The 12,975-nt window shown below is 43.7% G+C and overlaps 2 protein-coding genes across 3 annotated transcripts; both read left to right on the top strand.

The window, feature by feature from the left end:
- Window positions 1-124: 124 nt before the first annotated feature.
- kctd14 (potassium channel tetramerization domain containing 14) lies at window positions 125-3,782 on the top strand. Of its 2 annotated transcripts, none has more exons than XM_030380247.1 (4): window positions 125-328; window positions 1,759-1,965; window positions 2,240-2,374; window positions 3,133-3,782. In XM_030380247.1, the coding sequence occupies exons 1-4, from the start codon at window positions 275-277 to the stop codon at window positions 3,442-3,444; spliced, it is 708 nt and encodes a 235-aa protein (XP_030236107.1). In that variant the 5' UTR covers window positions 125-274; the 3' UTR covers window positions 3,445-3,782. The 2 variants fall into 2 exon arrangements, with proteins under 2 accessions (XP_030236107.1, XP_030236108.1); XM_030380248.1 differs by lacking the exon at window positions 125-328 and adding an exon at window positions 1,512-1,557.
- Window positions 3,783-3,913: 131 nt separating this feature from the next.
- Window positions 3,914-7,448, top strand: LOC115560705 (uncharacterized). Its single transcript, XM_030380224.1, has 3 exons — window positions 3,914-4,461; window positions 5,822-6,311; window positions 6,727-7,448. Exons 1-3 carry the CDS (start codon window positions 4,413-4,415, stop codon window positions 7,097-7,099), a joined length of 912 nt encoding a protein of 303 aa, XP_030236084.1. The 5' UTR covers window positions 3,914-4,412; the 3' UTR covers window positions 7,100-7,448.
- Window positions 7,449-12,975: the final 5,527 nt, after the last annotated feature.

Below are 12,975 nucleotides of genomic sequence, written 5' to 3'. Positions count from 1 at the left end.
TTGAATTGTCCCGCAGATGCGCCTCTCTAAAAATTATAGCCCTTGTAAAGTAAAAAAAAAATGCGGCTTCACTTGTGACCATCATAAGGTTAGCATCCCAATAATGGTATAACACGACATCCGAAGTTTAGGCTTAACGACTGAGGCAACTTCAGTGACGGTGAAGCGTCATTAACTAATTAGACACGCCTCCGGAACTCACCTGTACTGTTGGCTACATGGGACCTGACATCAACCATATTGTTGCTGGGCGGATAGGTGCGGAGAGAGGAAAATGAGTTTGCCCGACCTAAAATCGCATGGGAAACCGGCAGCTCGTGCCATGACGGTAACTACTTGATGGTAGAAGTTTGTTCATATGTCCTCTTTCGTTGTTGGTGATAAATCGCAGCGAACTTTTGTAATTCCTGACGGGTTGCTATTGCGCGGGACCGCGGTTTTATCCAATATCGTCCCTTCGCAGACGGGATCTGTAACGATAGCTGTATTGTGTACTGCATGGGAAGTCTGTCCGTATTTTGCATGAACGTGGGGATTTATTTAAATGCGTGCAAAGTCTGGTCACTACATTTTGAGCCGGTCTCAGCTGTTCTGTTTCACACATTCAGCGATGAGGAAATGGTCGAAGCAGAATTTGGTAGGCCTATCAAGTTTTCCTCCCTGAAATCTAAATGCGAGTACGTGGTTGATTGATTGTACCTAAACATTAGTCATATATTCGTGCTATGACCGGACGCATTCACTGCGCTGCGTGCACATGTGGTAGGCTAGTCCTCAACCCCCAAAACCAACTCATTGCAATGTGAAAAGTACTCCTATAAAGCAATGCAATGCTTTAAGAACTTATTTCGAGATTGCTGGCTTGCTGATGGCCAACTTGTGATCAGCGATCCTGCGCTTATCTATTTAAACAAACCAGTAGGTCCAGGACGCCCTTCCTGGAGTACTGTTGGCCTCATGCAACATCTGTCCATTGTTTACCAGATAGATCTAGTTTTCTTTCTTTACTAATGGGTTTAAAATATTTAGCACCATATGATCCCATGTTGTAAAGGTGTCCCTTAAACAAAAGGTTTTAGTGCCGTTTGAAATGACCTGTTTATTTAAGAAACATTTGTCTTTTTTTTTCTTTTTTCTCTATTTTTATTCAATTTGGGATAGCAGCAAATTAGGGAAAGACAAGCCTCAACACACACACACACACACATATATATATATATATATATATATATATATATATATATATATATATATATGATATAAATATATATATATGATATAAATATATCACAGTGTTTCCCCTAGAATTTTTTTTAGGCCCGGTGGTAAGAGCTGATGGTGTGATTTGTAATCTAATTTCATGTACAGGAGCATAAAGCACCAATACATATTGAGATAGCTGGTGGTGAGCTTGGATGGTTATGATATTATGGCTAATAATAATAATAATAATTTTTTTTTTTTTTTTCTCTTTTTCATTTATTTTCATTTTTTTGACCGGTTGTTGGCCTGGCGGGGGCGCTCGTTGGCCTGGCGGCCCGCCAGGCCTGAACAATGGTAGGGGAAACACTGTATCATATATATATATATATATGATATATAGTTGAAAGTATTTGATCGGTTTTGATGTAGTCCTTTTGCGCATCCCTAAATATATTTGAAAATAGAATAGGTCGAGTTGATTCAACGTTTCCAAATGATAGGCATAATAATCCATTAGTCTGTAAATCTGTTTTTAATAACTTCCTCTGCTCCTAGTCCCCCGTGGTGCATCTCAACGTTGGTGGGCACCTGTTTTCTACCTTCCTGAGCACGCTGACGAGGCATCCCGACTCTCGGCTGGCGGAGCTCAGGCTCCGTACGGACGACGGGGGGCGCTATTTCATCGACCGGGACGGCACGCACTTCGGAGCCGTGCTCGACTACCTGCGGATGGACCGTGTACCCACAGAGAACATAAAGGAGGTTTGTAGCATGAGTGCAGTGGGGTGAGGGGAGTTTCACAGGAAGGAGTACCAGCACCCACATGCAGGCACTTGGTAGAACTATGTGGTGAAGTGAAGCCCACAAACTAGGACAATAAGAATGCATTGTGTCCTTAAAACACACATTTTCTGTTGGATTTTAAGGCGTTTTAGCATCTATCCTACATATGGTCTAGGAATGCGTTACAGCACAACACTAGCGCATTTTTCAACAAAGGTTTGTGTGTTGTGGTGGTTTTGGTACGTGTGTGCAGGTTCTCAGAGAAGCCCTCCACTATGACATCAAGCCTCTGGTGAAGCTGCTGTCGGAGGCACCGCAGAACTTCGGGGAGACAGTGGGGCGACAGCAGTTCCTCTCCAGAGTCCCTCACTACCTCGAGAACATCGAGGTGGGAGTTATGCCCAATAATGTATATTGTATACACACTAATGTACAGTTATACTCATACTGCATACTGTTTATACATGGTCATTAACAATTATAGACGTGATATACGATAAAATACTGCTTGTATATGCAATCATGTTCTTATACACAATAATATAGTAGTAGGCTGCTTGTTAAAATACTGACTTTAAAGCATAAAATGCAGTTATACATCATAAAGGATAAACCAAGGCTGACTTTTTTTAATGGTGTCTAAACCCAGGCTGACATTCTGTTTCGATGAGGTCTAAACCCAGGCTGACATTGTGTTTAGATGAGGTCTAAACCCAGGCTGACATTCTGTTTCGATGAGGTCTAAACCCAGGCTGACATTGTGTTTCGATGAGGTCTAAACCCAGGCTGACATTCTGTTTCGATGAGGTCTAAACCCAGGCTGACATTGTGTTTAGATGAGGTCTAAACCCAGGCTGACATTGTGTTTAGATGAGGTCTAAACCCAGGCTGACATTGTGTTTAGATGAGGTCTAAACCCAGTCAAACGTTGTGTTGCGATGAGTTCCAACCCAGTCTGACGTTGTTGCGATGGGGTATAAACCCAGACTGACGGTGTGTTTTGATGGGGTCTAAACCCAGTCTAACGTTGTTGCGATGGGGTCCAAACCCATATGGACGTTGTGCTGCGATGGGGTCTAAACCCAGTCTAACGTTGTGCTGCGATGGGGTCCTAACCCGGACTGACGCTCTCCCGACGCCCTCCAGGTTCTGATCCACATCGCGCGGGCCGAGGCGGTGGCCAGCCGCCACTCGGGCATCCTCATCTGTGTCCTGCGGACGGAGGAGGACCTGGGTCTCCTCGACAACGCCATGGGCAGCCTGGAGGCGGGGCGGGAGTCCGTGGTGACGTTCGGGCCGTGGAAGGCGACCCCGTCCGTCGCCGACCTGCTGGACTGTATCCGGATGGACGTGGAGAGCCGCGGCTACCGCGTGGCCATCCAGCCCGAGCCGGCCGTCCGGGCCTCCCTGTTCCGGAGCTACGACTGCTTCTTCAAGGTCACCTTCACCTGGTGGTAGGACGCGGAGCGCTGCTCGAGACCGGGGAACCAGCCCTGGTTTCTGAACAAAACGCCGTCGTCTCCACCACCATCATCGCTCACCATCAGCACCGTGAGACAAAGAACACCATCAACATCATCCTCATCATCATCACCACGGCAACTCAGTCAGCACTGTGCGGACCAAACATCTCCATCAGCGTCCTCATCATCACTGGTGGGAACAAGCCAGTACCATCCCAATGAACAAAACATAATCACCCTTATCCCCGTCTTTATTGTCATGATCGTCGTCCTCATGTTAAACATGAGTTTACCATTTAATTCAATATAACCAATAAAAGGGTTTGTTTTGTATTGAATCGCAGGAATGTCTTGAAACAACTTTCAAGCCACTAAAGTACACCTATTTTCTGATGGGTTACTGTGTTGAGGTTACGAGAGGGGTGCACCCATTTTGGGTGAGTTGTGAAGGTCTTTCTGTTTAGAAGCCTGGTCTTATTGTGGTGCAACCTCAGCGGGGTAGCTACAGAATCAGAAATCGAAATCATATTTCCACCGCTAAATGTTTCCTCTGTAACATTGCCCCTCCCCGGGGCCTCTTTCGCTGACAAACATCTTTAGTTTAATCTATGCGTTGTCACATTTAACCCTTTCACCTCAAGCAGTGCAGTCAGCATTTTTTTAAATAACAGAAGACATGAGAAAGGCTTCCCCACAACATGCCTACAACCTCCTCGAAAACTAAAAGCACAAATAATATTTGGACACTGACAAAAATGCAGAATGTGGCCGAAGTGCTATCGATTTTTTGTGGTGGATGAAAGGTTTGAAACCCGTCGTCGAGGAAAGTTGCAAATCTCTTGACAGGAAATGAGACGTCCCCGACCACACACTTAACCATCCGGACCAGGTCACAAAAGACTCTACCGCTATGAGCAACAAACATCGACTAGCCAGACAAACAGACAGAAGAGAGAACAAAGGATGCATGCATATCTCTTAGCAATACTCCTGCTTCATCACATTCTAACAGGTACTAACATTTTCAATTCTATAGGGTCACTAGGATATGTATTCATAGTTTATTCCCTCAACTGAGGTAGTTATCTGCCCGTGAAACTTTAATAATATATTTTTTATTCGGTTTTTATACAATTTCCTCTAGGTCCCTAATCCACACAGGGACTCTTTCATGCCTAAATAAGAGCATTTTAATTAACCATATTTTTTGTACATTTGTGCAAGATATACAAATAGGCTACTTATTTTTTGAGTGGTAAATCTGCTGCTTTTTACATGCAGAATTTTGCCTTTGCGAGAAATTAACCATGCCAGTAGAGGGGGGAGATTCTGTGGGAAAGGACGAAATATGGAGTCTACATTATTTACAGTGTAAAATATGATTTAGGTATTATTTAAAGTGTAAAAATATATAGGCTATATATATTTTCAAAACATGGCGTGTTCTGTCCTTTAATGCCTCAAAGCTAAATAAATCCAAGGATGGAACTTGAACGCTGTAGCAGATATTCAAGGGCTTTTTGAATATAAATAAATTAATTTTGCATATAAAAGTTGCATAACATGAAGCGCTGGTTCGCCATCAAAAAAAGAAGACGTTGAGGCGGAGCATGCGCATCAAGCCTGCGGGCTGTATACAAACGGAGAAAGCAGTTTTTAAACCTGGTAGTTTGAGCATAAAATACTTTTGAATGTACAGTTTGTAATTCAATTCACAAAGGGGATGAAAACCAATGAAACGCGAATCCTAACACGAAAACGCGGGGGGGGGGGGGGGGGGGGGGGCGATTCTCTTCTTCAACGGACCTGGTTTCAAAAAAGTGCGTTTGTAGGCACCGCAGACAGGCGTAAAAACGGTGTGCCTTATATCCAAAACATAAATAAAATATAAGATTCCCCCCCACTGGTGGGTCTTTCTTTTCTTGATACAAAGGTTAATTATACAGCATTTTACAGAGTAGGCCTAGTGTATTATAGGAAATGCTCAAAGGTAAACAACCTAATTAAACATTGACTGTAGCTCTTTATGGGGAAAGAATCAACGGTGATTGTCCGTAGGCCTACAAAACGCCCTGTCTATTGTATGGGTCTGTAAAATGCTAATCAAATCAATGCATTAAGCACATTTAATAAAGGTGAGGGGGTGGGGGGAGCTCTTAAGTTTTATTTAAGTTTTTGTTATAATGCACACTACGCCTCAAACTCGTGCATGTTGCAGAAAATGCCCCACAGCGCCCCCCTGGGTTCATACTTTTTGGTGGGTCGCAGAATTCGGTATAAGCCCGGATCCGTACGGACCGTACGGTCAGTCCGATCGTACAAGACTTCTCCGTTTTTACACAAAAATCGTTTTCGTGTGTCTACCTGCGCAGGTGTGATGGGCGTGAGCCAACCCGAGACCCGAGTGTACGGCAACGTCGATGGCAACGTCACCCTACCCTGCGGCCACAGCAACCCTCTCCCACAATGCTCCTGGATGTTCTGTGAGAGCAACTGCAAGCAGCATCATCTGCAGGTGAAAGACGGGGAGGTCCAGCAGGACACGCAGCAGTCCAATCGCACCTCGGTCGGCTCCAACTGCTCGCTCCGCCTCAGCCGCCTTCAGCCCGGAGACGCGGGGATGTACTTTTGCTATCCTGACGGCCGTGAACGCAAGGCTGTTGTGAACGTATACCTCTCCCTGCTCACCGTGTCCACCACCAGCCCACTGAGCCAGCTGAAGCCTGGCGGGAGGCTGGCCCTGAACTGCTTGCTTCACACCTACCACGACCCCTGGAACTGTCTCTCTCACAACAAAAACAGCTCCTTCCTCTTGAGCTGGGGGCTGGGCCACCATGGCTCCACCCTGCCAGACCACCCCAGGTAAGACCCCCCCTCTCTCCCCGCTGAAGGTCTGCGCCTCTCAAGGAAGCCACACATGTTAAAGGAGAACCCGACACCAACCCCACTGGTAGATTGATTTGCGATGCAGAAAGAGGCCTCCCTCTTTAGGTCAACAAACCCTACTGCATGTATAATCTCTGATTGGCTGATAAGGATATCCGGTCACCTGCTTTGACCAAAGTGGACCAGGATAAAATTATTTGTAGAGGAATATGCCCTGGATGGATTGACCCGTTGAGGATCTTTCTTGTTCAGATATTTTTTTATCGAAGTTGATAGCTGCAGTAGAAAAGTAACATAGTGCAGGTTGAAATAAAAAACCTGTAACTTTGATCTTGCGTCGTCTCCAAACACCTTCCGACATGCGTTTCCACTATACCTCTGTTTGCCACAGGTTTGAGTCCCAGGCCGCCCGCTGTAACGTCACCCTGTTTGTGACCCTACCCGAGGAGGATGAGGGGGCGGGGCTTAACATGAGCTGGCGCTGTCAGGTGACCAGCCTTACAGGAAGCGAAGTGGTAGAGAGCTTCCTGGACGTGAAGGCCGTCTTCTTCCTTCACAACCCCGTGCCGGACAGCACCAGGAAGGGGGTGGGCGGTGGGCTGCAGGGAGCGGGGCCCTGCGTGTGGACGTGGGACCACCTGGTCCCTGCCGGCCGCATGGTGCTGTTCTGCATGGCTCAGTTAGCCGTGGTGGGCGCCGCCGTTCACCTCGGTTGTAGGCGGTACCGCGGGCGGTGCTCACCGCGGGTCCGCGCTGGTGTGTAGGTTTCTCTCAGCCTCTTTCTACGTGTCCTCTCTGAGAAGAACCTTCTGACACCATCAGGATTTACCGTGAGCTTTATTCATCCATCTAATGTAGGCTAATTATCTCCATCTATCCATCCATCCATCCATCCATCCATCCATCCATCCATCTATCCATCTATCCATCCATCCATCCATCCATCCATCCATCCATCCATCCATCCATCCATCCATCCATCCATCCATCCATCTCTCTATCTCTCTATCTCTCTATTGTCCATTTGTCTTCCAGGAACTAAGTGGGGGTTGATTAAGCATGTTGTAATTCTTATTCAAATTAAAAAAATATTCGACCAGAGATTATCATCAATCACGTTTGTTTATTGAATAAAATGTTGCACAACCTCCCAACACAGTCATTTTCAGGGCAAGGAAAAACTCCCCAAAGATGGAATAAACCTTGGAAGAGGAATCCCTCCCTTGCTGGAGGAGTAGGCCTACCAGAACATCTTCAAATGGTAGTGCTTCTTATATGTTAGATTCTCTATGTGAGCGGTGGTAAAAATAAAGAAATGTAAAGCAAACATTTTAGCAAGGCAGGTATACTGACGTTTCTATTCACATTATAAATTACCTCTTCCACCACAGCTTGGTAACAGGCAGCGAGTCAGCTTGGGCATTTCAGGGTCCAAAAACGATGGGGAAGTTAAGCGATTCTAAATACATGAATACCAGATTTTTTATGTTGTTGCAGTCATAGCAGTAGAGAAGCAGTCACCGAGGTAGGCCTAGTACATTAGATTTGTCTTCAGCTATCGAATTGACAGCCTTGAGACTGTGTTGTATTCTTATACCTGTGGGGCGTTCACGTGAAGCCATCCCATTCATTGTCTGTTTCTTAATTGCCCAGCGAGCGGGAAACCTGACGAAGACACCAGGCGGTTACTGGAAACCAAAGATAAATAATGGTAGTGTGCTATTGATTGACTTGTCACATATCTCTGGGTTAAATGGTCTGGAGCAATGAGGAACATCAATCGGACTCAATGGGGGAGGATTCTGTGTATTCAGTCAAGTGTGTGTGTGTGTGTGTGTGTGTGTGTGTGTGTGTGTGTGTGTGTGTGTGTGTGTGTGTGTGTGTGTGTGTGTGTGTGTGTGTGTGTGTGTGTGTGTGTGCGCGTCCGTGTCCGTGTCTGTGTCCGTGTCTCTGTGTGCGTCGGTTTATGTGTGTTTGTGCCGCTCGTGCAGGATCTCTTTGACCAAGGATATAGGATGGAGATAGATGAAACCTTTTGGAAGACTCCGTCAAACCGCCTCATTAAATCTAACAGAATGTGTCTTACGCTAATTGTTATGTCACCGGCTTGATCCTGAATCCAGGAAGAATCATTAAAAACACTTATATTCTCGGTGTGGGTGGGCCTGGCTTTCAGCAAGTCGTATAGTCGTCAAGTTATGTCGAAGCCAACACCAACACCAAAATACTTCATATGCCAATGGTAATATGTTCTACATGCAATTTGAGTTTGGTGAGTGAGCATTGAACATTGATCCATGTCAGTGTTCTCACTTATAACCCATCAGTAACCCCCACCCCCCGCATAATATAAAATAATTAACATTTTGAATGAATTAATAAATATTTACAGGTGAAGCTGTATATAAACAGGGCATAACTGGTTGTAGAAAAAAAAAAGGAAGCCCCATTAAGTAGCTTTGGAGCATCTATGAAGCTTGTGCTAAATGCATTATGTAGGCCTATTATATGTAGGCTTTATAGGCTAATGGTTCTAGTCAATGGATCTTGAAATTGTAGCTATGGTTCTGATTTGAAATAGTAGCAGTACTTAAAAAGTTCACTAGGTGGCAACCTTATATTACAAATCTCATAATAGGGCGAGGTTTTAATTAGTTCAATACCGCAGCTTTCTGCGGTATTATTGGTCAGATTAATGAGACGCGAATTGTCTGATGTAAAATCACGGGATCGAATGAATGTATTATTTTCTTGTCTATTAGGCCTGATCCATCAACTCACGAATTTTAGAAAATAAAAACGGCCTGCAGGATGTGAAATCCTATAGGCCTACCTTATTATATAGGCTATCATACTGATTACCTCTCTTACCCAAGTGCCTCTATTTGATTATTTGTTAAATATGAAAGCAGCAAAGTTACCTATCTCCTTGTCTTTTTTATTTGACTTCTTCTTATTTGATTTCTGCTGGTCTCTGAGACCAGAAGTTCAGAAATCTCACCAAAAATGCATAACGGAACTGCTCCCTTTCTACGCAAATTAACTAATTATGATTTGTTCACCTAGATTTTTTCACGGCATGACTTTGCCACAAAGATCAGATAGGATAGGCCTATATTATATGACTGTATATTTTCTGAAATTTGGAAGGGTCATTATACGGATTCGAATAGAAACGATAATCAACGTTTCATCTGGTCAATAGGCTTTTTTCGACCGCAAAAAAAGCCTATTTCAGTCCATTGGGATATAGTCCTCAATTTAGCCAGAAGAAAGTGGTAAATCTAGGCCTGTCAAGAATAAATCCTATAGGCCTGTTTTCAACCATATATTTTTATTATAAAAATAATTCTTATTATTATTTCATTTATTATTATCATTATTGTGCTGTTGCTGCTGAATACAATTATGATGGTTGGAAAAAACCTGGAATAAGTCGTCTTAATTAAAAAAAATCGATGTTAGTTTATTTAATAGGCAGGCTAACTCAGAATTGTTGTCTTCCATCCTCACTTTGTTTCAAGTTCAGCGGATGATAAATATTCCTGTTGAAAAATTGATTGATTACTATGCAATCGCACACAGGCGATAGTAATTTTTTATGGCCGCAGGCTCCTTGTCACTTTGATAAACGTCGATTTTATTGTTATTATTTATTTTCATAATCATGATTATTATTATTATTATTAATAATAATAATGACAATAATAATATTTTGTATTATTATTATATTAATTATGGTTATTACTAATATTGTATTGAAACATAGACTATCCTTATGACTTGAATTAGGCTGTTTTGTCACCTTGTAAAATCCTTAATTAGCCCATATGTTAACATGGGCTATCCATTACTATATTAGTGTTATTTAATGTGATTTAAAAGTGACTTGAAGGAGAAACGAGACAATAATTTAGCTATACTTGCAATAGAGGGGTCTTGAACCCAATTAATTTTTAATAATTACAACCGCACAGTGCGATGGGAAATCCCCCCTCGGACCCTGCCCCTGACTCGCCAAACTGAGATGAGCGTATCGAATTAAAATATGCAGTGAGAAGCAAATAGGCGCACCGAGAGTGAGGTGGAGGCGAATGTATAGGCTGCAGTTCGTTATATATTCTACTGAATGAAAACTGTTTCCATTTATAGGCTAATTGAGCACGCTACCTCGCTGCCGCCTAGAGACGTGTGAGCGGGTTCCAGGAGGTTGCGCGCGGCGCGGCCGCCTGTAAGCGCTGTGCAGGCGCAGGCCTACAGCCAACTTAATAGCACCATTTATGTCATTAGAGTGGAGAGGTAGAGTGAGGTACAACCACACCAAAGAATCCGTACAAGTCTCTCTTAGTTAAATGACAAACCGCCGTTTCACTCAATGAAATCCTCAAATCCTCTGTTCACAATATAAATATCCTTAAAGAGACTTCACAATACCAAACTATACCACCCACTTGGCTCCTACATGGACGCGCTACAAGAACACGCACGCACATGCAATCTCTCTCCCTCTGTGTGTCTCCCTCTCTATACTCACTTTTTCTTTAACCCCCCCCCCCCCCCCCTCTCTCTCTCTCTCTCTCTCTCTCTCTCTCTCTCTCTCTCTCTCTCTCTCTCTCTCTCTCTCTCTCTCTCTCTCCCTCTCCCTCTCCCTCTCCCTCTCCCCCTCTCACACACACACACACACACACACACACACACACACACACACACACACACACACACACACACACACACACACACACACACACACACACACACACACACACACACAGTCCTCAAACTGTTTTCCGTTTTAAAGTTGTTCCATTATAAATCGATCTTGCCCACACTGTCATTAATTAAGTCTATTGTAATAAAAAGTATTTAAATTGACCAAAGCCCTATACACGGCTACTTAATGATAACGTCTTAATAGCTTTGGATTAATTGGCCTGCTAAATAACAAAAAACTGAATTGCTCCCAATAACTGTAAATCCTCGATGCGTGTTCCCACCGCAAAAGTTTATTCGTGAGATGACGCCGTAAAATTGCCCAGTTTGGCTTCATCTACATTATTTGGCGTAACTCGATTTGAGATTCTTGAAGAATAATTCTTCAAATCACAGGTTTTATTGAGAAACGTTATGTTTTGATATCTTCGACCTAAATGGACCAATTTGATCACTGACAGGTTGCATGCTTAATATTCTATTGACTATGCACTGGACTATTTCAGTATAAAGATCAAAGTCAGAATAAATAGCCTACCTGAAAAAGTATAACATTCAACTTAATCGAAGTTCAAGCCTGAAAACGATAACAATCATGTATGGCCCTTCCCCCTTAATTGTTTAACATAATACAAAACATGTAGAGAAATATAGAATACAAGGGAAATGTTTCCTGCCGGTCAAAGTCATTTCCAGCTTTCGGCTTTCCCCATGAGCATATTCGATTTTTACATATAGGCTAAATAATTGTCATAAGGGGGGAGAAACTGAGCATTCAAACCTAGTCAGCTGAATGCCCATTTGGGAGCAGGGAAGTTTTTCATTCATTTTCCAGTGGTCGTTATACCACGGTTAAAAACACAATTAAATAGCTCTAGCCTATGCAAACCAATTAATTGTAATTAATGAATACATTCAACATTGGTAATTTAAATGGACATTGATTAATGTGACACAATTTCAACACAAAGGTGCTCTTTGTACATTGAAGATCGTTCTAATGAAGGTCCTCAGCTCTCCGTAGATCCGGGGCGCTGACTACAGCCTCCTGCACGTTATGACTCAGTGATCCCTGAAACCCTGAAACGGAGGGATCTACGCGGAGTGCCATCTGACCAGATCACTCATATCAAGTGATCAATCGTCCCAAACTTTTTCTGGCGGCGCTGGCGGGCTAGCGGTGTGCGCATGTGCGAAGGTGTCCAAACTGACAATGCACGATAGATAGCGAGTCTGGATTGAGAAACACAAGAGAAAAGGACAGAGGAAAAAAGAAAAAGGAGGAAAAACATCCAAGAAAAATAATCAAACAAACCCCCACGCCGAAAGACGGGCACCATGAGGTCCAAAGGAAGGGCACGGAAACTTGCTACAAGTAGGTGCAACATTCCTTTATTTGCCTTTTCAGTCTGCCATCTTATACCTACAGCCTGTCCGTCTATACTTATCGCTGCGTCCGCATCCAGGAGTCCTTACAGTCACATAGTTCTCCACGCACTTCTATCTTGCATAGCCGTCGGTTAGATATTTGGCGTTTATGCTGTCAGTACCTTCCAGTTTCGCTCTTGTCGCGAAAATAGCCCGTACACCCGAGTCGTAGGGTATAAAAAAACCTAAGTTAAAAGTTTAGCGAACGATGGGGCTGAACTTCACAGTTGTCCGCTCCGGCACCGGGATCCCCGTTGCATGTAGTGGGCGCTGCAGCGCAGCCTATAGTCTGCTGTCAGGGCAGGACTGTTGCGTGCAGACGCTGGGACATGGGCAACTTTCATTTGTTGGAGGAGCACTACAGAAAAAGATATAGAGAGACTCTTCTCAGATAAGAGGGACAAACTGCGACAAAACTACAATCTGCGTGGTGTAAATGTAAGCTGGCACCGGTGGTTATTGTCATTGTTTATAAAGGGTTCAATGGGATATGTAATGGATA

The sequence above is a fragment of the Gadus morhua genome, chromosome 16 (genome assembly GCF_902167405.1).
Source record: "Gadus morhua chromosome 16, gadMor3.0, whole genome shotgun sequence".
NCBI lineage: Eukaryota > Metazoa > Chordata > Actinopteri > Gadiformes > Gadidae > Gadus > Gadus morhua.
The sequence above is the reverse complement of the archived record's forward strand: the minus strand, read 5'-3'. Positions and strand labels throughout refer to the sequence as shown.

What these genes read in the sequence shown, in the direction of transcription:
- LOC115560705 (XM_030380224.1), top strand. Translation starts at nt 4,413, where the DNA reads ATGCATGCATATCTCTTAGCAATACTCCTGCTTCATCACATTCTAACA. An exon ending in GCTTCATCACATTCTAACAG is followed by an intron (nt 4,462 to 5,821) that starts GTACTAACATTT and finishes CTACCTGCGCAG; the next exon opens with GTGTGATGGGCGTGAGCCAA. An exon ending in ACCCTGCCAGACCACCCCAG is followed by an intron (nt 6,312 to 6,726) that starts GTAAGACCCCCC and finishes TGTTTGCCACAG; the next exon opens with GTTTGAGTCCCAGGCCGCCC.
- kctd14 (XM_030380247.1), top strand. Translation starts at nt 275, where the DNA reads ATGAGTTTGCCCGACCTAAAATCGCATGGGAAACCGGCAGCTCGTGCC. An exon ending in CGGCAGCTCGTGCCATGACG is followed by an intron (nt 329 to 1,758) that starts GTAACTACTTGA and finishes CTCTGCTCCTAG; the next exon opens with TCCCCCGTGGTGCATCTCAA. An exon ending in CCACAGAGAACATAAAGGAG is followed by an intron (nt 1,966 to 2,239) that starts GTTTGTAGCATG and finishes ACGTGTGTGCAG; the next exon opens with GTTCTCAGAGAAGCCCTCCA.